This window comes from Mytilus galloprovincialis, chromosome 10, assembly GCF_965363235.1.
Source record: "Mytilus galloprovincialis chromosome 10, xbMytGall1.hap1.1, whole genome shotgun sequence".
Lineage (NCBI taxonomy): Eukaryota > Metazoa > Mollusca > Bivalvia > Mytilida > Mytilidae > Mytilus > Mytilus galloprovincialis.
Window position 1 is genome coordinate 70,657,856 of NC_134847.1, and position 25,954 is coordinate 70,683,809.

The 25,954-nt window shown below is 33.5% G+C and overlaps 1 protein-coding gene across 5 annotated transcripts; it reads left to right on the forward strand.

The window, feature by feature from the left end:
• Positions 1 to 1,473: 1,473 nt before the first annotated feature.
• Positions 1,474 to 23,640, forward strand: LOC143048274 (uncharacterized). 5 transcript variants are annotated; one of them, XM_076221857.1, is made up of 15 exons: positions 1,474 to 1,552; positions 6,922 to 7,094; positions 7,538 to 7,647; positions 9,545 to 9,685; positions 12,007 to 12,251; positions 14,899 to 14,977; positions 15,682 to 15,855; positions 16,335 to 16,408; positions 17,754 to 17,936; positions 18,600 to 18,773; positions 19,045 to 19,200; positions 20,600 to 20,677; positions 21,432 to 21,615; positions 22,173 to 22,390; positions 23,341 to 23,640. In XM_076221857.1, the coding sequence occupies exons 2-15, from the start codon at positions 6,950 to 6,952 to the stop codon at positions 23,489 to 23,491; spliced, it is 2,112 nt and encodes a 703-aa protein (XP_076077972.1). In that variant the 5' UTR covers positions 1,474 to 1,552; positions 6,922 to 6,949; the 3' UTR covers positions 23,492 to 23,640. The 5 variants fall into 5 exon arrangements, with proteins under 5 accessions (XP_076077972.1, XP_076077975.1, XP_076077971.1 ...); XM_076221860.1 differs by lacking the exon at positions 1,474 to 1,552 and adding an exon at positions 1,817 to 1,839; XM_076221856.1 differs by lacking the exon at positions 1,474 to 1,552 and adding an exon at positions 2,796 to 2,934.
• Positions 23,641 to 25,954: the final 2,314 nt, after the last annotated feature.

A 25,954-nucleotide genomic window follows, 5' to 3' on the forward strand; every position in this document is an offset into this window, starting at 1 on the left:
CTCCTGTAATGGGAAAACTTATGGAATCGGTGGATCTTTGTTTAGAGGAACCTGAAGAACTAGAGGTACAGAACAGTGTCAATCCTACTTTTGCGACACATCCCCTTACTGGGGCAATCATTGAACCATAAGAATAGGAATAGACGTTATATATTACTTTTGATGACGCGTTATCAGCTTTTGGTGTGGTCTAGCTGCCTCCTTGCTATGCGGCTATTTTAATGCAGAATCTCTGGACAAAGTTGGCAAGTTTTAAATGATTTGTATATAAAAAAAACTCCGTAGTTCATTGGGAATGCAAGTTATCTTCACTGTTCATTAACTCCAAAGCGTCCGTCTATGCCGCGTATGGTCACTTTCCGTCTACAAACTTTTCGTTGATTCACAAATAAAGTAGGAAAATGACAGTTTGTGTTTTTTTTTTAAATTGGAAAAGCTTCTTCTGTGGATACCCCACCACTGTATTCTTAAATAATAATCTTATTTACATACATATATTTCGGCAGTTGTCTATTTTTCTTGTTTCTTGTTTAATTTTGAATTGATATACAATAAATTTAAATTATTTTGAAACAATAAGCATTATTTATATGAACGACGTTTCCTTTTGGCATATGTACAAAATGCAACGTCTCTTTTACTCAGTGTTTTTGCTGTTTTGGTATTATTGCACTTTGAGAAAATTTTGTAATAAACATACAGGCCTACGGAATAGGTCAGTAATCTTGATTGTCAAGGAGGGGTACGAAGATTTTTCTACACACAATTATTGTGATCTTTTGCGCCGAATGATATTTCCATGGTCAATTCTGCATGCATATATGTTCAGTAGTTTGTGGTCAAGATATTCATTTTCAAACTATCAGAGATTATACCTCTCCCCCCATTCAGAGTGGAATAATTACTTCGATAAACACTCTGTTGTAAAATAAAAAAAATCGCATATCAAATGGGCGTATTCAATATTCAAAGCTGTACATAATACAAGTTTGAACACTACAATTTACGTACAGAATTCATATTGAAAAACCGTACATATAGCAAACGCTAAGAATTGAAGAGAACCTATTCATATATATATATATATATATATATATATATATATATATATATGAAGAAAAATTGAATTTGAAATGCAAATTTTAATGTAATGTTTTTAGATTTTTCAGAATTTGGAAAAAGAGAATAAATGAGACATTGATTATATCTATTATACAGATTTTCTAGTCTGCATACAGGAACTTAAATTTTTCTTCAAAATCGAGATTTTTTTAAAGATGATTTTATGGTTTTTACTCCTATATCGAGAGGGGCCTTATTTCAGGGGAGTTGGTACTATCTGGTTTTCTAACACAGAATAAACCGCTTCAGTTTTACTATTCTATTTAGCTTATAACTCCTGTTTCTTAAACTTCTTTCAAATGCCTCTTGTATATCAAATAGGCATCCCACCCAGAGCCTCTTTTTAAAGTAGATGAACTTGATAAATGTGGTATCAAATTACTTAGGAAGTGCTAGAGAAGTCGCCCCAAAATAAAAGAAAAGAATAAGAGTAAGTTTGTTTTCAATTTATGCATTGGTTAATTTTTGTTTCATCGGTCATACATGTATCCACGATTGGTCATCATTAGTGACCATAAGTATTAATATCATTTTGATTGAAAATTATCTGTTCCACACTTGAAAATATCCATGATATCATAAGTACAGCTTATCTATTTTTAGAATCAAGTAAATCTTATCCGGTGATCATGGCGATGATACAAATGATTGCATCCTGAAAAATGTACATTGATAATCCATCAATATACTAAATACCAGTATTGGCATGTGACATATGTAATCGAACCTGATTTCATGTGTGACAATTACACAAATCAGTTTTTCTATGACTCACAAGAGCATGTGTTGAATTAATACATTAATTTTCACACTCGATGACAGTTTTTGTTCCTGAAATATATGCCACAATCCATAACGAGTGTGGGATGGAGAATGTGTGATAGTACAAAAGAAATTATAAGCGGAACATTTTGAGGTCTCGTATAAAATGATTTCAAGCTGAACGTAAACCCTATTTGAACATGGTTACCATAATTGAAAAAAGAAGTCATTCGATTATAGGCATACATTATTTTAAACAACTAAAACGATAAAATAAATACCTTGCACATTTAAACTTTCACTGACACATTCATCTCAAACAATTAATACTTTAAACTAATAAAACATTTACAGTTGCCTCGTCAATTGTCAAATGAGCGCTCACGAACATGTTTAATCCCGCAACATTTTTTGTGTTCTCGTCCTAAGTCAGGTGTTTGTCGTTAATTGGTTAATGTCGATCTGTCACAGTTGTTTTGTTATAAATAAGGCCGTTAGTTTTTTTTTTAATTGAATTGTTTCACATTGCTAATGTCTGGGCCTTTTTTTTTAGCAGACTATACAGTATGAGTTTCTCATTGTTGAAGGTCGTACAGTTGTCATTGTTTGATATCTACTCATCGTCTGACACACCGCGTCCTTGTGGGATAACTATTAAGGATAGTGGAACGTAAAGTTAAAGGATCTTGATCGTTTTTTATGCTGCTTTTACTAATGGTCAGCAATGTACGAATTAACTCTACTCGTGTCTATTTAAACGAACAAAAAAAACGAATAGTCGAAATTATCAAGACCCAATACACACCAAAACGACAGCTTGCTGCTATAGGTTTCCGGTATGTGAACAGAAAATGTACATTACATAACTAACTATACATGAACGGTAATCAAATTCTAGACAAGATCGCAGGTGACAATTATAATAACCGGTGAAAACCCTCAGATGAAAATAGTCTATAATATCACGTGAATGTGAATGTCCTATACAACTACTGTTATTTATATGCATGAATTTTATTCGAAGGATCCTTATTCGGCTGGATTTTATAGGTAAAGTGTGTATACGTACATTTTCATAATTTTGACATGTAATGAAGTTACTTGGTCAAGGTGTTTGCTAATACTTACATATAAATGACAACACATTTTTGTTCCGCTACTTATATACTCACTGACCCTAATATCATGCATATTGAACTTAATGAACTTGCAAATGTCTGCACATATATTTGTTTCTTATAAATATCCAGACAGTACCATTCCAATGTAATAATTAACCCGGTTGATGAGTTAAAGCTCCTTTTATACCATTAATCAAAGATTGGTAAAAATCAATAAGATACAGGTGGATGATACATATATGTACAATTTACATATAAAATAATAAGAGACATAACATTTTATCTGAAGGATAATGATGATTGATTACAAGAGGTATGTTTTTTTTTCTCTCATTTATATATATAAATACGAAAATCAATCACTTTCTTCAATATTTTTGTAGTCGTATATGATGTGTCGATTAACCAATGCTAACCTCTGAAACAGATAAAACGGGATTTCGTTAGTATTTTCAAAGATATTTGGAAGATTTTGGAGACATTATACATACCTTCCGAAATGAAATGTATTTTAACTATGATAAATATAATCTTCGTATATACAGGCTTTCACAAGAAAATCAATTTTATAAAACTAAGAGGACAATGTCCTAACAGGAGATCAAGCATAATTTTCTTATTCGATACTCCACATTACCGAGCTATACTCTATTTTCCGTTGCAATTGAAATCCCTAGTCAGAACTTGATGAAATTGGAAATGGGGAATGAGTCAAAAAGGCAACAACCCGACCAAAGAGCAGACAACAACCGAAGGCCACCAATGGGTCTTCAACACTGCGAGAAAATCTCAGACCCGGAGGCGGGCTTCAGCTGGCCCCAAAACAAAATGTGTACTATTTCAGTGATAATGGATGTCACACTTTTAAAACTCTTGGCTGTTGTCTGCCCTTTGGTCGGGTTGTTGTTCCTTTGACGCATTCCCCATTTCCATTCTCAATTTTAACTAAAATAGTGTCCAATAAATATATGACAACTCAAAAAAAGGAGATATGACTACTTTCCTCGAAGACGGCAGGTTTTATGGTATACCAATGTCTGTCCGTCCGTCAGGCAACACTTTGTACGATTACAAAACTTCGCTTTAATTTTTGTTCCAGAGTTACAGAACTTGACCCCTAAATTTTAATTGTCAGATAGTAAATGCTTCACTTATCCATTTAAACAGTAACCTCAGGCATGTTTTTTTTCCATAGCCATTTTATTTCCTGATGATTAAAAATGCCTTTGATAAATCATATCTTATTCTTGCAACAATTTTAATATGCACATAAGCGCATATCATGCGATCTACGCGAATCATTTTTTATACGACCGCAAAATTTGAAAAATTTTTCGTCGTATATTGCTATCACGTTGGCGTCGTCGTCGTCGTCGTCGTCGTCGTCGTCCGGCGTCCGAATACTTTTAGTTTTCGCACTCTAACTTTAGTAAAAGTGAATGGAAATCTATGAAATTTTAACACAAGGTTTATGACCACAACAGGAAGGTTGGTATTGATTTTGGGAGTTTTGGTCCCAACATTTTAGGAATTAGGGGCCAAAAAGGGCCCAAATAAGCATTTTCTTGGTTTTCGCACTATAACTTTAGTTTAAGTTAATAGAAATCTATGAAATTTTGACACAAGGTTTATGACCACAAAAGAACGGTTGGGATTGATTTTGGGAGTTTAGGTTTCAACAGTTAAGGAATTAGGGGCCAAAAAAGGGCCCAAATAAGCATTATTCTTGGTTTTCGCACAATAACTTTAGTTTAAGTAAATAGAAATCAATGAAATTTAAACACAATGTTAATGACTACAAAAGGAAGGTTGGTATTGATTTTGGGAGTTTAGGTCCCAACAGTTTAGGAATTAGGGGCCAAAAAGGGACCCAAATAAGCATTTTTCTTGGTTTTCGCACCATAACGTTAGTATAAGTAAATAGAAATCTATGAAATTTAAACACAAGGTTTATGACCATAAAAGGAAGGTTGGTATTGATTTTGGGAGTTTTGGTCCCAACAGAATAAGGGGCCCAAAGGGTCCAAAATTAAACTTTGTTTGATTTCATCAAAATTGAATAATTGGGGTTCTTTGATATGCCGAATCTAACTGTCATGACTGTGTATGTAGATTCTTAACTTTTGGTCCCGTTTTCAAATTGGTCTACATTAAGGTCCAAAGGGTCCAAAATTAAACTTAGTTTGATTTTGACAAAAAATGAATCAGTTAGGTTCTTTGATATGCTGAATCTAAAAATGTACTTAGATTCTTGATTATTGGCCCAGTTTTCAAGTTGGTCCAAATCGGGGTCCAAAATTAAACTTTGTTTGATTTCATCAAAAATTGAATAAATGGGGTTCTTTGATATACCAAATCTAACTGTGTATGTAGATTCTTCATTTTTGGTCCTGTTTTCAAATTGGTCTACACTAAAGTCCAAAGGGTCCAAAATTAAACTTAGTCTGATTTCAACAAAAATTGAAATCTTGGGGTTCTTTGATATGCTGAATCCAAAAATGTACTTAGATTTTTTATTATGGGCCCAGTTTTCAAGTTGGTCCAAATCAGGATCCAAAATTATTATATTAAGTGTTGTGCAATAGCAAGTCTTTTCAATTGCACAGTATTGCGCAATGGCAAGAAATATCTAATTGCACAATATTGTGAAATAGCAAATTTTTTTTTAATTAGAGTTATCTTTCTTTGTCCAGAATCAACTTAAATCTTTGTTATATACAATATACAATGTATATTCACTTTTTACTACCAACTGATAAATTATAATAAATAACATTCAGTGATAACAAGCAGTTTTTTTTACATCTTAATATTTTATGATGTATTTAAATGAGTAGTTATTGTTGCAAACTCCATTAGAAATTTTAATTGAGATTAGTTTTGGAATAAGGGAAAGGGGGATGTGATTAAAAAAATTGGGTTCAATTTTTCTCATTTGAAATTTCATAAATAAAAAAGAAAATTTCTTCAAACATTTTTATGCCCCACCTACGATAGTAGAGGGGCATTATGTTTTCTGGTCTGTGCGTCCGTCCGTCCGTCCGTCTGTCCGTTCGTTCGTCCGTCCGCCCGCTTCAGGTTAAAGTTTTTGGTCAAGGTAGTTTTTGATGAAGTTTTAGTCCAATCGACTTCAAACTTAGTACACATGTCCCCTATGATATGATCTTTCTAATTTTAATGCCAAATTAGAGTTTTTACCCCAATTTCACGGTCCACTGAACATGGAAAATGATAGTGTGAGTGGGGCATTCGTGTACTGAGGACACATTCTTGTTTTGAGAGGATTAATATTCAACAGCATAGTGAATTGCTCTAAGAGAAAACAAAAATTTTAAGTTCATTAGAACACATTCATTCTGTGTCAGAAACCTATGCTGTGTCAACTATTTAATCACAATCCAAATTTAGAGCTGAATCCAGCTTGAATGTTGTGTCCATACTTGCCCCAACCGTTCAGGGTTCAACCTCTGCGGTCGTATAAAGCTACGCCCTGCGGAGCATCTGGTTTTACTTACTGTCAATATTAGAACATATAAAAATCCTTATTAGCAAATATGGATATTTTTTTTTACACAATTTTGTTACATTTGTAGTTTTGATCTCTGCAAACAATAATAAACGAAATGTAGATGAACACAAACTATCATCTGTCATTTTGATTCAACAGCCGACGTGTCAAATGTGCATCTTGATCTGATCTGTATACTTTTCTTTGCCAAGTCATAAAGTTTACTATGTCAGTACTTACAACATCATTTTATATACGACATTAGGTATACCAACAGAAAGTATTTATATTGTGCTTTAAAAAACGAAAAAATGCTTGATTTCTACACGGATTTTATTTATTCTTGGAGTATTAAAAGGTACATGTATTCTTTATTAATATAATGAATCTATTTTTTTTCTAATTCAGTGATATGAAGTTTTCCTGACCATAAGAAATGTCACTTGAGTCAAAACCACGTGTAGTCAGGCGCCATAGACGCGCTGCAAGTGATGATGAATATAACCCAAGACAATGCCGCCATTCGCGTCCACGCTCAAACCTTAAGATGAAGGACTTTATGTCGCCAGAAGCAGCACCATGTAAGTTTGTATAATACTTTAGAACTCTTACAAAATACATGCAAGACATATAGCGAACAAGAAATTACCAAGAAACTACAGGAAACGGGAGTAAGTTTGGAGGGAAGCGGGAGTCAGGGGGAGGACAGCAGTTGCGGGAACTAGAGGAAGAGTGGGAGTGAAATTGGGATATTTTGGGAAATATTTGTTGACCGATCTTCGTCTGCCTCTGCAGTTATGCCACTTGAAAATACAACTATAAGTGAAGAAAGTTTTATTAGCAATCTCATGCCTTCAAATCTCTAAATTATTATATAAAAAGATTCAAAAAAAAAAAAAAGAATCATTAAAAGTATATTAAGTTAATATTGCTCTTTGACAGATAAATGAGTAACACTGAGAACATTGAAAATCTGTTTTGTATCATTAGTATCACTGATATAACAATATTGTTATTGTTACAGCCGCCATAAATTTAAAAGAACTGGATCCTGGATTACCACACAGTTCATCCATGCAGTCATTGGCCATGGAAATAATTGAGCCAAACCTAGACGATTCATTCCAGAAAGAGGTAAAATACAAATTTGCTATATTTTTAATTGGCTGTTATACAAGTGAGAGGTTTAACTAGCCATAAAACCAGGTCTAATCTACAGTTTTCTACATAAGGAAATATCTGTACCAAGCTAGGAAAATGACAGAAACTGAACTCCATTATGATTACTAGTCTATATAAAAAAGAATATGCGGTATTTTTGCCAATGAGACAACTCTACACAAATGACACAGAAATTAACAAGTATAGGTCACCATATGGCCTTCAAAAATGAGCAACTGAGCAATGTCCATACCGCATAGTCAGCTATAACAGGCCCTGAACTTCACCAATACCCTACCAAATTACCCTGAGCTCAGTGTACTTAAATGCTACAATAAAAGTCGGCATTACATTATTAAGAAATCTTTATTTAAATCGCGTTTTCACATATAAACAATCAGCTTAGAAAATGAGCTCTTCAGAGTAAAGAGCTTTTAAGTAACTGATTTATGATAACTTAACAAAGTCAATTATTGAATAGCTCATAATAACATAACAAAAGCAATTATAGATTTTTTTTTATATAAAACCAAGTAAATGGTACAAAGATAGATCTTATTACCTATAATAGCATACAAATTCTGCGCATAACAAGTATGTTCAAACGACTATAAAAAGATGACATATTTAACTTCGATATTCAATTGTGTAACAGAGACAACAACTTGACAATACAGCAATTACAGAGTAATGGATCTTTAACACAGAGAGAATAATCGGTGATGTTAAAAACCAAGACGGATTTGTGGCTACGACAAAACCGGGTCAAATGTTACAAAACATGTTAATTTTCATGAAACCAAATTATAAGATTGCGTCTGTTTAATTTCTATTTCAGGGAATAAAGTGTTTGTTTTGTAAAGACTAGTTTACATTACATAATAGTCTGCTCCTATAACTACGTTTATCTTAGTAAAATATACATCACGTGGTGGTCTTACAACATGTAATTCATTATAATGTCAAGCAGAGTTTTTCTAGCTTTTTTATATTTGGGAAATAATGATTCTAAAAGTGTCTCTACATGAAAATGGGGAATATGTCAAAGAGATAACAACCCGAATAAAGAACAGACAACAGCCGAGGCCACCAATAGGTCTTCAACTCAGCGAGAAAATCTTGCACACGAAGGCGGACCTCAGCTAGCCCCCAAATAAAATTTTGTACTAGTTCAGTGAAAATAGACGTCACGCTAAACTCCAAAAAACATATACATGTATATGGGTTTCCCGTTTGAATGGTTTTACACTAGTAATTTTGGGGCCCTTTATAGCTTGTTGTTCGGTGTGAGCCAAGTCTCCGTGTTGAAGGCCGTACATTGACCTATAATGGTTTACTTTTTTTAAAATTGTTATTTGGATGGAGAGTTGTCTCATTGGCACTCACACCACTTCTTCCTATATCTATATATGAACTTAAATTAAAAAAAAATACAAGACTAACAAAGGCGAGAGGCTCCTGACTTGGGACAGGCGCAAAAAATGCGGCGGGGTTAGACATGTTTTGTGAGATTTTAACCCTCCCATTATACCTCCAATGTAGAATAAAGAAACACAGCAATACGCACAGTAAAACTCAATTTAAAACAAGTTCGAGTCTGATATCAGAATAGGTAACGTAAGTTTATAAAATCTAATTTATTCAATTTCTCGTACATAATTCTTGCATCGTTCCTATTAACGGCAATATGATATGTTTAATTTTTGAAATGTAAAGATGCATGATAGCCATTTTTGAATAACAGCTGCCTTGATGTTTCATAAATATTGAAAATGCACGAATCTTTGAAAAGACCTGATCGAGAGTAGCTTCTAGATATTTCATTATAAAAATAAGTTCGATAACAATATGTTTGATAATTATATTATAGGTAGCAGAGAAAACGCAGATGTATTTCGTAGGTAGACAGGAGGCAGAGGTCGAGGTTCTTATTGATAGAATTGTTAAAAGAGAAGGAAGTAAAGATAAGGCCTTGTTGTATGTAGTTTCAGAAATCGACAATGAAAATAAGGTATTTGTAAATACAATTCTAAATTTGATAAACGTAAGGCGTGTAATACTGTTCTAAGTTAAACCTTATAGATCTAGAACAAAGTCAATGTAAAAGATGCAGTTTTGAATCTGGAAATCTATATCGTTTTTATGTGGTGTCAACAACAACAACGCATAAACTGTGTTAGTCACCCGATACCTATTGGTCAAGTACGCTTAGACCGTTTGTTTTCCAGTTTGAATGGTTTTACACTAGTTATTTTGGGGCCCTTTATAGCTTGTTGTTCGGTGTGAGCCAAGACTCCGTTTTGAAGGCCGTAGATTGACCTATAATGGTTTACTTTTATAAATTGTTATTTGGATGGAGAGTTGTCTCATTGGCACTCATACCACATCTTCCTATATCTATTAACAAGCTAAAGATTGTGTACGTATATTTTAAATAACTCTGCTTCATGAAATGTTTCAGGAACGCATGAATTTATGATTACCAGATTATGTAATTTAAGCTGCCTTCAAATCTGACATTAGTTAAGATGCTTTTTATTAATCTAAATTATCTACAGTGTTTTTTTTTATGTATGTATTAATTGGACCGACTTCTTGTTTTTTTTGTTTTTGTGTATATTTGAAAAGGTAATATTGAATAGTATAGACATAATTAGCATGATGATTGGACGTGCTAAAACATCTTTTATGGAATATTTATTGATTGAAAAATAGTCTATTTAGTCATTTGTGTTTTATAACGGATAAGAAGATACCTTGTAATATGGATCTCGGATTAACTGTGTTAATCTTATTGAAACTTAAAACTCGATACAAAAATGATGAATATGTTGATGGCTGTTAAATATTGATCAAAAAGACACCACATTCGATTACTATGCTTCTTATATGGTTAGTGAATAATTTGCATTTTGTGTAATATTTCTAAATGGTTATAAAACAAGAATGCAACTCCCTTAATCAATGTTTACATTCGGAAGCTTTAGTATTAATTTTTTCATTTTTTGAACTCATGGAGTCACCGGGGAATAGAAATATGGTCACTCTTTTTCTTCTTCAAATAGTAAAACTGTTTGGCTGTGCGGTATGTACAATGACACAGTAATGTCCTGTCAGAATGGGGACGTTAAATCCGATGCATCTTGTAGAAAAAGTGTCACGCTCTTTGGCTGTTAAAAACCGTTGCATCAACCCTTAGAGGGATCCGTATGTGTCCTTATTGCTTGGCTAAATTTATGTCCCTATTCAATTGCCATATACCCTCAATTTCCACTGACAGTCCTAATTACCCCGACCTTCATCCATGGTGGCCTCTTTTACAAAATTACATATTGTATTGTTGATTGTGGTTCTAGTTTTGAATACTCGTCAAAAATATTTACCACTGAAGGCTAAGGAAACAACAATCAGTCAATAAATATTCATTTTAAACTCTTAATCGATTTTGTGATTATGATCTTCAAACTTTTGGTTTAAATTGTGTCCGATTCATAGTTACTCCGGAAACTTGCATCGTATTTACAGAAATCAATATATGTTTTTGTATTTTATTATCGGTAGATTGGAAGCGTTGGGAACTGATTATGAGTCTCCGAGGAGACCTTTTTTTTTTTTAAAAAAAACCCGTGCTTCAACATATTTATTGTGAAATTCCATACGTGTCTTTAAACTAAATTTTACAATAAACTAAGGAAGAAAGGAGTCAATGTTCGTACACTGTTAGGATAAAAATCACTTCCAATATATTTTTGTAAACGAATTTGGCATTTAAAAAAAATAAATCTTTTCTTACCAATACCCGAAAAAAATATAAGAAATATAAATTCTTATTCAACATTTTTAGTATATCCATATATATATATTTTCGAAAGACAAAATCGTGAAAATTAAACATGTCCTTCATTTAGTCACAGGAAACAACATATCTAAATTAGAAAAAAATATCCAAAGCGTTTTCGTATTAATAAACGGACACTGTTCGGCTGCCAAACTATTGTTTAATTTCAGAAAAAAATTGAAATCTTGTGTTTTTCGATATTCTTATTCTTACAATTTACATAGAATTTGGATATTGGGCCATATTAGGAAAATGTCCAATTTCAATTTTTTCAGTTCTTTGACCACATTCATTTTGTGTCACAAACCTATGTTACATGTATGTCACTTACTCAATCACAATCCATATTCAGAGCGGTTTAAAGGTTAAATTCTATGTCCATACTTGCTCAACTGTCGAGGGTTCGACCTCTGCAGAAAAATCTGGTTTGGTGTCACTGTGACAGCCTCTTGTGCATGCTCTTTTAAGCTCTTTATTACATGTGTTTTAAATAGGTTCAACTTTTGGTGAACACCTTACTTCATAGAGGTGCCAACCCATCTGCAAGTAATGCAGAGCTGAAAACAGCACTTCATTTCGCTGTCGGCAAAAATTACAGAGGTGTTTGCAATAAATTACTAGAGAACGACGCCTATCCGAACGCACGGGACGGGAATGGAGATATGCCTTACACTGTGGCATACGACAAAGGAAACGACACCATTGCATCGATGCTGATATTGTATATGTCAAATATAGAGTAAGTATTGGAACGTTAAAAGGATATAAAAAAAAACATATTATCATTTTGTCAGTGTTACAGTGAATATAAAATTGGATTTCGGTTTTACATGTCATATATATCGTTCACAGAATTATTGGAAAATGCTACATATACAACATTTCCTTTCACTAATTTAAAAGTATATCGGAAGTTATAATTATTAGAATCAACCATATCTGCTATCACATGTTATAGGAAATTAACAAGATATAGAGACAATACTATCTTGTTCTATATTGATTGATATTTTATCTATAATTATTTTAGGTCATTCAAAAAGTTAAAAAAATTACACCAACATTTTTAATATCTTTTTAAATGTATCACACACTGTTTGGACTATTTGTATTGATTCATTAAGCCCCAGTCCCACTAGACCCCGATCGCACCACGCTCACCGCGATCTAAAATAAATTTAGGTCGTGGTGAGGTCGCGGTATGAGCGGCATGAGAATGTAAATTTTCTTTGCTTTCACGATGCTTCTACGTCTTCTTTACGCTTCTAAAACGATCCCACTACGATTATACCACGTTCTCACCGCGCTTATTCTGCGACTTCACTACGCTTATCGAGATCTATCTACGCTCTTCACGTTCTCACTACGACCATACCACAAGTTATCCGATTGCAACACGATCTTCCTGCGATTATAGCACGTCCCTACCACGTTCATACCGCGATCTTACTACGTTCTCATCAATAATGTCAACATCGTGTTCCATATCAATACAGTTCCATTTCTTCTATTTCTGATTAACAAGTAGATGTCTCGGAAACAATACAGTCATGCCACCAAAATCTACTAGAACACGTGGTCGTGGTGGTAGGGTTGATGTAGAGGCAGAGGGAGCAAAGTAACGAATCCTGATCAAGCAGAGATGTAGGACCGACCAATTCAACCTAAGCTTTCCAATTGTGAACTTTCCATTTCTAAGTAGTAACATTCCAGCAGCACCTGCATACGGGGTATATATCTCCCAATTGATACGATATTCCCGTGCTTGCATTTACTATCATGATTTTCTTGATAGTGGGTTGCTGCTCACAAGGAAGCTATTAAACCAAGAGTTCCAAATGGTGAAGTTGAAATCATTCCTTCGTAAATTTTACGGACGCCATCACGAGTTGGTTGACCGTTATGGAATAACCGTTTCACAAATGATATCGGATATGTTCCTTACGTCGTAACTACAATCCCCTTCCCTTTCATGAATGTGACCTACCGAATTAAACTATTTACCGGATTTGTTATCACATAAGCAACACGACGGGTGCCACATGTGGAGCAGGATCTGCTTACCCTTCCGGAGCACCTGAGATCCCCCTAGTTTTTGGTGGGGTTCGTGTTGTTTATTCTTTAGTTTTCTATGTTGTGTCATTTGTACTATTGTTTGTCTGATTGTCTTTTTCATTTTTAGCCATGGCGTTGTCAGTTTATTTTAGATTTATGAGTTTGACTGTCCCTTTGGTGTCTTTCGTCCCTCTTTTACAACCTATTGCTGGTCCATAAAGCTCAAATGACGATATTTTAGTGAATGATAGCAGAGATGACACAGATGTGTCAATATATATAGGAAGATGTGATATGAGTGCCAATGAGACAACTTTCCATCCAAGTAACAATTTGTAAAAGTAAACCATTATAGGCCAATGTACGGTCTTCAACACGGAGCCTTAGCTCACACCGAACAGCACGCTGTAAAGGGCCCAAAAAATTACTAGTGTAAACCCATTTAAACGGGAAAACCAACGGTCTAAAAACGAGAAGCATGGTTGAGCAGTTAGAGCAAATGGAATATACATTCAGACAAAAAAAATCTAGGGAGCTTTTTTATATATTTTATGTGAAAATGACAATGAGAATGATGGTCGTAGTGTGAACGTAGTCAGGTCGTAAGAAAATCGTGATGAGGACGGCAAGGGCGTGCTAGAATCGTACTATGGTCGTGAACAGCGTGGTATAGTCGTAGTGGAAGCGTAGTTGGGTCGCGATGAGAACGTAATGGTCGTAGTGAGGTCGTGATAACGTCGCTGTGAGATCGTAGCGCTGTCTCTCCAAATAGAATCACGCTTTCGCTACGCTCTCGCTACGATTGTACAGCGACCTTTGCGATCTTACTACGATCTTAGTGCGCTCACACTACGCTTCTACTACGACCTGATTTCGCCCCGACCGCACCACGATTGTTTTGGACATGTTCAAAGTTGTCCACGCTCTTCACGATCTTGAAGACCTCACCACGACTGTGATACATCCTTACTGCGATGTACACGATCGTACTACATGTACTACGATCATCAAAATTTGGATTTTTTTCACAGATCGTAGTGCGATTGTGGCCTAGTGGGACTGCGGTATTAAGAAAAGCAAACATGAATCTTAAACGAATTTCAAGTTTAATTTCAATGAGTCCATATAAGATAATCCACGAACGACTGAAGCAAACACAGATAACATAGATATCACCAAACATTTTTTTTTCAAATTAAATTGAAGAGCATCGAATTATATAATTGATATTACTACTAGTATTCCACAACTTAGGGTAGCAGTTTTCCTACTTTGTTTTCTTATATTTTGATATTGGCACTGATATGTCGTGTTAACATTGTAAATTTTAGGGTTCGACGATTGTATACATCAGATGGTTCCTGTCCGTCAGAATTCAGCTTTCATCACCTTATAAATACAGATATGCAGGTAGTATTTTTTGTTTCATGGAAGAATTATTCCAATGAGACATCTTTCTTATGGATATTTTGCTAAAGAAGGAGCTCATTTATATAAGCCATACATAATTACATGTCAATTGTACATCACATCTAGTATTTCTTGCATTTATACTGAAGTTTACGTTAACAAACGTATTGGTGGGGGATTTTCATTGCAGAAATGGTCGAAATAATCTTCATAGTTAAATCTGAGTACACAAGTAGGTTAATATATAAATTACATTGAAAATAGTTAAATGAAATCAGTGCATTTTTAAAAAAAAATTAACGTCTTTATATGAAAGTAAAAAGTAACATCACAAAATTACTGAACTCCGAGGAATATTCAAAACGGAAAGTACCTAATTAAATGGCTAAACCAAAAGCTCAAACACATCAAACGAATGGATAACAACTGTCATATTCCTGACTTGGTACAGATATTTTCTTATGACTTTTATTTTATTTGAGAAATATGTGAGTCTGAACGTTCATCGCTGTAAACCCTAAGAGAACGATAAGAAAAAACAAACAGTACTGGTCCTCTAATAGCTTTGTAATTCCTACTTTTCTATGACCATTTTATCACATGTACACCTGTTTTATTAAGTCTACCAATTTCGTAATCACATTCTTCCTGATGTCGCTTTAATTTCCCCTCCCAAATTATCGGTCTATTTACTTTACTTCCAGAGTACCATTTTAGCAGTATTGGATTGTTTAATCGAACCACTAAGTCCTAGTGGGCACATGACTGTATATTATCATATCTTAGAATCAGATGAAAAAGGACGAACACCTATCCAAGAAGGCTTCAATAAAAAATCAAAATCACCTTTGCAGATGATAGCAAAAAGTGGCAACAAGGTATCGTGATTTCTTTTAAATCATTATGCTAGAAAACCTTTTTCCAACAATATTTATATTCTTAATACAAGAAATAAATTGTAGTGGTCGCTGATGTTTGCTTGATTGTTCCGTACGGTGTTGTGTGTGAACAAACAAATGTTTCGGCGGGATTTTGGTAAGTAGATATATGTATGTTTAAAAAGGTAGGATAATTGACTTTTTTCATGTCTACAGATAATATATTTGAACTTTTGATATGGAGATATACAAAGTAATTAAAACGCTAAAGAATCTGTGAAAATAAATACTTCGAGTTAGTTCCACAAAAATGCGTTTCGGGTTTCAGTTAAAAAAAAAATGGCATACAGTTGTACTTGTTATGAGTAGAGATAATGTTGCTTATAATTTTCATAATAGTAATATCGTGTCCGAATTTTGATGCATATCGTAAAGGATAATAAAACATTTCATTATTTGATTAAGCGTTGATTTTACAGACCTTGGTTTACCATGATGTTGTCAGGTTGCTTATACGAAGGAAATGGAAAAAATATGCAAGGTTTAGATTTCAGTAAGTAACGCCATCTTCATGATGATTAGTAATTTTAAGAATTTTATGATCAGCAATTAATGAACTAATCATAGCGCCAATGATGAAATTTCCGATACTTCAGTTTTGTGACTTTAAGATGAGGAATGCAACCGAAGATAAACGTGTTCAGTATGCATTGACACAGCAAAAAGATATATGTATGCTTATAAAAATTTTAAAAAAATTGGCAAGAAATATTAATTAGCACGTTGGCTTCCATATAAAATATAGCGGTATTTTTATCAATCGATAAGTGAGGTCTGTAACGTGAACAATAAACAAAAGTGAATACGAGTTATAAATACATGTAGGTTATGCCGTGCTTCAGTGAAAAGATTCTTATACAGGTTTATACGTCGTCCGTCACCCGGCCAACTAATCAAGATGACAGCCATGACCAATGAGAAAACATAGGGGTGCAATGTAGATTTTGGCTTATATTAATGAAACCAAAGCATTAAGGGCAAATCTGACATGGGTAAAATTGTTTATCAGGTCAATAGTTATCAAAGGTACCAGGATTATAATTTAGTACGCCAGACGCGCGTTTCGTCTACATAAGACTCATCAGTGACGCTCATATCAAAATATTTATAAAGCCAAACATCTATCTGCCCTGAAACTTTTAGACAAAACGGACAACCTCTTGTTGGTTTGCTGCCACTGAATTGGTAATTTTAAGGACATTTTGCAGATTTTGGTTACTATCTTGAATATTATTATAGATAGAGATTTAGACAGCTCACAGCAATGATGTTTATCAAAGGGAGATCTACAAATAAGTCTTCATGACGAAAATGGTCAGTTGAAGTTATTGTCCTTTATAGTAAATTTTTAACATTTTTTTGTAAATTTTTGTAATCTTACAAAAATCTTTTCCTCTGAAACAACTGAGACAAATTTAACCAAATTGAACACAATCATTATTAGGGTATCTAGTTAAAAAGTGTCTGATGATCCTGCCTGCCAACCAACATGGCCGACATGACTAAACATAGAACATAGAAGTAAAATGCACTTCTTGATTTATATCTCTAATACTAAAGCAAAAGTATAACTGTTGCATTATGTTATGCATCAATTGTATACTAAAATATCAGGTGAGCGACACAGGATCCTTGCAGTCTCTAGTTAAAAATTATGACGCAAAATGAAGCATAAGAAGAGCAGTCTTATATTATCGCTGGTAATAAAATTTGAATTTAATTATGACCCTTTATCTAAGGAAACAAATATTAATGCGATCTTGATAAGTATTCAGTATATATGTATTGCAGTAGAGTTAAATAAATGCATATTAAATGCATACATTTATTTTTTACAGAGTTAACTGTGTCTTATATATTATTACTCTGTTGGCTATGACATTCTCGTCCGTTGTTGCTGTTTCCGCACCAGACCCTTTGGTATATGATACACCTTTACAGATTAGCAGAGCAGTCACAGAAGTATGGACATGTTTTATGGCATTTGTTACATTTTTGTCCGAAATGAATCAGCTAAGAAAGTAAGATATCATTGTTTATAAGGAAAAAGATAATCATTTCATGCCAATTTTAATTACAGTTCAATACTAAAAAGATTATGATTTATCTATGTACTAGTATCACCAAACATTATCACATATGTTTTATCTTATTATTTTAATAAGACTCATCGGAGGTGCGTGAATTAGAGATAGGTAAAGGTCGAAGCTGAACAACATCGAAACCAGAAATTTAAAAAGGAATTTCGATTCTGGCCTAGACCATACATACCAGCTATTCGGACGTAAAAGAACGTTATTGTTGCAAATTTTAACAAAGTTATTAACAGTTAATCTATCGAAACTGATATTTCATGTCAGCACAGAAGTGCAGATTATTGGACTGGAGGTACTATCGAGGGTAAAGTCCACAAGCAATGGCATCAACCCAGTGTTCGTAAACACTTACACCAGGTATGTAAAAGTACATCAGACGCTCGGTTTGTGTTCAAAAGACTCATGTATGGTCCTCGATTTAAAATAGTTAGGAATCAAAATCAAATTTGAACTTTATGAGCATTGCAAACCCATTTCTATTCGCAACCATTTATATGTAAAGATAAATAAATTGGGTATGATAGCCAATTAGACAACACTTACTAAAGATTACTTACGTTAACAACTTTTTTATGTTTTTTTTTTCAGACACAAGTTAGAATACTGGCATGATGCATTCAATTGGATAGATTTATTCTCTTCTTTGCTTATTTTATCGGCCCTTCCACTTAGAATTTTAGATTTGAACGAACAATGGCCCGTGCTGTCTGTGGCATACCTGTTATGGGTATTTCGAATTTTCAAATATGCAGCAGTATTCAGGTATTGTATAGTAAACTGACAATGTTTTTCAAAGTTCAGTACTCTTAAAGTTGCTCAATCTTTCAAAATAATTTATTACTTAACATTATTATTATACCTATTTAATAAGCATCAATGTTTAATTTAAATATAAGTTTGTGGCATGTATCATACAAGATCTTAAAAATTAGATTTTATAAAAGTTTTAGATCATTAAATGTTTTTTTTACTTGAGACAGAAACTGGTAAAAAAACTGCATAGATTTTTATGTCACTTATTTTTGTATTTTAGACAAACAGGTGCTTATGCTCAGATTTTATGGAGGATTTTAGCTCATGATTTTATACAGTTTACCATTGTATTCCTTGTTATATTATTGGCATTTAGTGGTTCTTTTATATTATCATTGAAAGGAGAACATTCAATCGAACTTCACAGCGAAACAAGGTAGGAATTTAAGACTTGATAATTTTTCTGCGTTCCAATCCCGTTTTTCAAATACCAAAACATTTGAAAGCCAGGTACGCGTATTTACAAAAGTAGAAAAAATACTATTGCGCGTCTGGCGTCCTGGTATCTGTGATGAGTTTATTTAAACAAAACGAACCATCAGAAACTAAGCTGGAGATGTGTAGTAAATAAAAGATTTCTTTGTGATTTCCAATAAAATACGACACTGACGAATCTGTATTTCTTATGTACGGAACTTTCATATATTATTTTTTTATTTTAACATTATATTGTATCGATATGAATAATACAGTATCTTTTAAACGATACTTTTGTAACAAAATCTTGTAAAAAAAAAATAAAAAAAAATATGCAGAATCATTTAAAAGATACAATATTAATGTGACACACTATTGCATGCAATTAAAAATATAACATAACTGAATACGAAAGTAATGATACATGCAATTGAATTTGGAAATGGTGAATGTTTCAAAGAAACAATAATTCAACCATAGGGCAGAAAGCAGTCCAAGGCCAACTATGGCTCAACACAACACAGCAAGAAAATACCGGACTCGCAGTCGGGCTTCATCTGACCCCCTCTCCAAAAAAAATAGAATAAATGTGTAAATTGACGTCCCACTCCGAAACATAAATGAACTCAAATTTAAAAAAAGCGAACACGATTTACAGGCTCTCCTTATACATCTAGTATTTTTAAACACACAATGTTACAGTATCTTGTATACGAGACAAATAATACATTATTATACCCCCGCTTGAAATAAGTTGGGGTACACAGTTTTACCTCTGTCTACCCGTCCGTCCATCTGTCCGTCCATCCGTCTGTCCCTTGCATCAATCTTGTACCAAACGAAGCAAATATTACACAATCTTGTTTACAATACCAATTGTACATAATCTTGTTTACAATACAAATGAAACATAATCTTGAATACAAAACAAACATTACTCAATCTTGTATACAAGACAAATGGAACATAATCTTGTATTCGATACAATTTTGCATGATTGTGTATACGATACAACTCTTAGACAATCGTGTACACAATGTTGCGGTATCTTGAATGAATAAAGGCAACAGTGGTATACCGGTGTTCAAAAGTCCTAAGTCCTAAATCGATTGACAGAAAACAAATCTGGGTTACAAAAATAAGGGAAACACATCAACTTTAATAGGAAATACAATGTATAAATTATACCGTTTGTTATATACACTACACATTTTAAAGTATGTAACAAACGTTCAAATGTATTCATTTTGTATACGATACAACTATAATAGTATGTTTTATATGATATATACAACTGTGACAGTGTTTTATATACTATCCATATGTTGCATTATGCTATTTGTTTTACAATATTGTAGTTCATTCTGGAAAATACTTTTCCTTGGAGTAAGAATTCTTATAGAAGCTGAAAGAATCATTGAATATACAGAACTAAGGTACACAAATTAATCTTTACGTTTCGTTAACGGCAAACAAAAGAAATAATTTAAGAGGTTAATTACTGTTGGTAAGTACCTCTAAATAGGTATCAAAGGTACCATGCTTATAATTTAATACACCAAACGAACGTTTCGTCTACATTAGACTCATCAGTGACACTCAGATCAAAATAGTAGTTATAAAGCCAAACAAGTACAAAGTTGAAGAGCAGTGAGGACTTATTAAAGAGAGGCGAAGGATACGTAAAGGACATCCAAACTCATAAGTCAAAAATATAGTAACAACGCTATGACTTGATAATGTGACCAATTGAAATATATCACTCTGATTACAAACAAGCTTATTCATTTACTTTTAGCACTTTTGTTTTATAAAAAAAAACAATACCATAGATACATATGTCATGTTTCAAGGATTGCAATATTAAAATTAGTAAACGTTACATAATGTTGTATCGTATTTTTCAGTGAGTTTCGCGTTTCGCTTTTTTTGTTTATTCGTTTTAGGGTTGAAAATTTATTTTTCACCCTGTACATGTACAGTTTCTGCATTGGGGCGGTCGGGTCTTATACCACTAGTGTTAAAAGCAAAGATGACCAATGACCCTTAATAAGTATGAACTGTGAATATTCATACTTGTATATGTATTCAATATGCTACATAATTCATGCAAAATTATTTTTGGATATATACTGTCTTTCAAAATGAACAAATGATACTAAACTAAACGGATTTTGATATACTTTACAGGCCAATGAGCTGTATTATAATGGTAATGTTCTTATTCACATGCTGTGTGATTTTGTTGAATATACTAATAGCACAACTTAGTGATACCTACCAAAACGTACAACAGGATGCTCAAAGAGGGTTAGAGGTCAATAGGGCATGGATAGTTGCTAGAGTAGAACTAAATAGTTTATATTTAGGAAAGGTATGTTTAAGGTTTCAATATTGTTTCACTAGATTGGTAAACAAAGGCAACAGTGGAATACTGCTGTTAAAAGTCTTAAATCGAAAAGACAGAAAAAAATCCGGTTGCAAACTAAAACCCAGGGAAACACATCAACTATAAGGATGAAACAACGGAACAACAGAAACGCTAGAGTGCAAAAAAGGCAACATACACATAATACGGTCACAGTAGGAATTAGTTGCAATTTATGAACTAAATACTATCTCCAAAAAACGAGTGAATCGAGATTAATTGTAAGATAAACATATTTTAAATGACCCCAATCAAAATCTAAATTGAATAAAAAAGACTGTTGATCTGTTCTAATCATGATAAAGGAGTATCAAAACAATGTGTTCGAAAAAAAAGCAAAAACAAAACCAGTGAAAAAAAATCACAAACATTCGAAACTCGTCCCCTTGATATAAACCACTAGAAAATAAAAATATGTAAATGACAGGGAATTCTAGACAGTCCTCAGTATAGAACCAAATATTACTGAAAACAACATATGAGACTCTTTCCTTATTGTGTAGGCATTGACTAAATTTCAGGATCATCGAACATCTCATTATAAAGAAAGTGAACACATTACAGATGTCAGAGAAGTCCTCGAGAGATGGGAAACACCACCTTTAAATGAGATGAATAAATATATACAAGACATTAATGATAGCTTAGATTCCCATAAAATGAATTTACTAACCGTCCGCAACAGACTTGCACATCAGGAATCAACCCTTGGTAAAATCCAGTGAGTATATATGAACTGTTTTAATTTCACATAATTAACTCATTCAAAAACCTATTATAATTTGGAACATATGCGAGATTTAATCAAATGCTTTATAACATATATTCGATTATGTAAGATTCTGGTTTGTTGTATATTTTTCATGCGACCACAAGCACTCACGCTCTAATAATAGAATAACAAAAAATGGTAGATTGAAATACCAGTTTATTTTATTTTAGTTAAGCCTGCAGCAAGTAATATATGACAACAGTTTTCCATTCGTTTCATTGGTTGATAATGTCGAAGGTTTGATTCTGTCAGTTTTGTTATAGACATTTTTTTTGTATTACCTAATCCATGATGTTTGACAAAATGTTGTTTTTGTTACAATGATGAGTTAGATAATTAATAAATAAACACTGGTTAAGAACTTAAACATTTTAGATCTATAATCGAAAATGTTAATCTGAACGTTATAACTCTATTTTCCTATTTTATACCCTAGAAATAAAAACAACCCTGAAGTTTATACATTTTACTTGTAAAAATAGCCTTTTCCAAGATGCTGGTATTATGTTTCGAACGATGTGTAGATTTTTATTGTTTTATGCCCCACCTACGATAGTAGGGGGCATTATGTTTTCTGGTCTTTGTGTCCGTTTGTTCCTCCGTCCGTTCGTCCGTCTCTCCCGCTTCAGGTTAAAGTTTTTGGTTAAGGTAGTTTTTGATGAAGTTGAAGTCCAATCAACTTGAAACTTGGTATACGTGTTCCCTATGATATGATTTTTCGAAGTTAGAGTATTTACCATTTTTTCGCTGTCCACTAAACATAGAAAATGATAGTGCGAGTGGGGCATCCGTGTTTTATTGACACATTCTTGTTTATCGTCAAATATGTGTTGCATTTATGCTTATAACATTGTTTTGAAAAAAATAAGACGTGGACCAATCTTGTTTTATTTTTACAGAGATCAACTAGAATTGCTTATAGAGTTGCAAAAAGCAGATAAAAATCAACGTGGTAAAAATACAGAAACATCGCTGTCTGACATTTTACGTGGAGTTGTTGAAGACGTTCAGCCAATGAAGAAAAGTTCAACAGAGAATAATGCAAGCTAGGAAGTCCAAGAAACAGAAACAATTAACTCGTATTATTGACTAATTACCAGAGAGATTGATTTTAATCCAGTCATTTTATGGAAACCTTGTTTCCATTGGAAAAACTGTACATCTTAAACCTTTTTAATTATATTTTAATATCTATTTTATATCAGAGTTTTTGTAATCATTCTCCACATGCCAACTATGGTAATTCACTTTGCAGACAAGACAAGGAATTTTTGAGCAGCAATAAACCCTCTTCAGATACTCTGGAGGGGTAATCGGATCCTGTACTACATGAAACTATTGTTGTGTTTCCTCTATGAAGTAGTATATTAAGTCACTAGCTATAAGTTAAAAGCTTTCTGGTAATTAACTCTTATCTAAGTCTAAGACATTACAAAATTCATTAACCTTCGGTCAAGTAAATTTAATGAACATAAAATTTATGAAATTGAACAACGTTATTCAGGACAAATGATGCACAGGTGCTTGTATTTCATATCACAATTTCTGTTATAAAGGGCTGGCGCTTACAAATTAGCCATTCAACAAAAATGTCCAGGTGTGAAGTATAGGTCATCCCTCCGAAAGTTTTACAGACGGACGACAACACGAGTTAGGTGACCATTAAAGAATCAATGGTCCAAAGATGATGAGGGATATGTTCAAAATGTCGTGAACACAATCCCGTTCTCATTTTCACAGATGTGATCTATTGAGAAAGACTTAATTATCCACGGATTTGTACTTGCGTGACATATGTTGAGCTTGATATGCTTACCCTTCTAGATTATTTGATATCGACCCCGGATTTTGATTGGGTTCGTGTTGCTCAGTCTTTAGATTTCTATTTTGCATTTTGTGTCTTGTTTGACTTTTGTTTTGTTTGGATTGGAATTGCAGTCTCAGGAATATTGTATCAATATTGGAAATCCATTTAGAATTTAAAATCCATTTGCAGCTGGCGCTGCTGAAATATTTCATAAGAATGGGAAGTTCACAATTTGGAAGATATATATGGGGTCAGTAAATTCCATACGGGAATTCGATATAAATAACAAAATATGGTATGCGTGCAACTAAGTTACTCTCCATCCAAGTTACAATGTATTCAAATTTAACAGATGTACGGTCCTCAACACGGAGCTGCTGCTCACACGGAACAGCTTTTCTCTCTACCCCATATGAAATTTACTTACCCCGTATATATCGCATTAGGTCACTAGGACACTATGTAATTGGTATTTTGGAACCATAATGGTTAACGACATAAGTAACCACTTGATACTAATTTTATGCTTGCTATTTTTGCTAGTAATTCATCTTTCTCATGATTGATTTATCGCAAACTTACAATTAAGTACGAAACGCGCGTCTGTCGTACTAAATCATAATCATGGTACCTTTGATAACTAATTGCAACAAAACTTAGAATTAAATGTACAATACATAAATATGTAATGAGTTTAAATGTAATAAAGCTTAAAAGAACCAAAAAACAGTGAGAGAGTTAAATTTTTGTCAATTGAAAATGATGAAATGACGACAGGAAGGATGCAATGAAAATTTTAATTTCTATAAACAACAACATGACCAGAACGAAAAATGTCAAAGACGAGTTACAATAACAATATTCGTACTAATTTGGCCTATTTAACTTTTTCTATTCAAGCGTCACTGATGACTTTTTAAACGACCGCAAAAATCAAAAACAATTTTGGTCGTATATTGGTATCACGTCGTCTGCGTCGTCTGCGTCGTCGTCGTCGTCGTCGTCGTCAACGTCGTCCGAAGACGGATGGTTTCTGGATAATAACTTTAGTATAAGTAAATAGAAATCGATAAAGTTTTAACCCAAGGTTTATGACCACTAAATAAAGGTTGGGATTGATTTTGGGGTTTTTGGTCCCAACAGTTAGGAATTGGGGTCCAAAAAGAGGCACAAATAAGCAGTTTCAATCCTGGTATGTATGATGAGTTTATTTATGACCACTGGGTCGATGCCACTGCTGGTGGAGTTTTCATTCCCCTAGGGTATCACCAGCCCAGTTGTCAGCACTTCTGTGTTGACATGCATTATTATTGGTGTTCATAATTTTAATTTTTTTTTTGGTTCTCAATGCTCTTCAACTTCGTCCTTTATTTGGCCTTTTTATTTTATTTTTATTCGAGCGACACTCATGAGTCTTTTGTAGACGAAACACACAAAACGCGCGAATACAAAATTTCAATCCTGTTTCTATGACAAGTTTATATACATATGTCCCTAGCCCTACCAAACACGTGGCAGACATGAACTCTGGTAATCCAGAGGAATCAAAAGATCAAGCCTCACCATTATAAAACACGCCATGGTGAATTAATGGACGAGTGTTACTGTTATTTAATGTCCAAATCTGCTCATATTTGTCAATCAAAGATCTTTGCTTTAAAAACAATTATTCCAATCTTTTTATGAACGATTTAGAGCCACATATA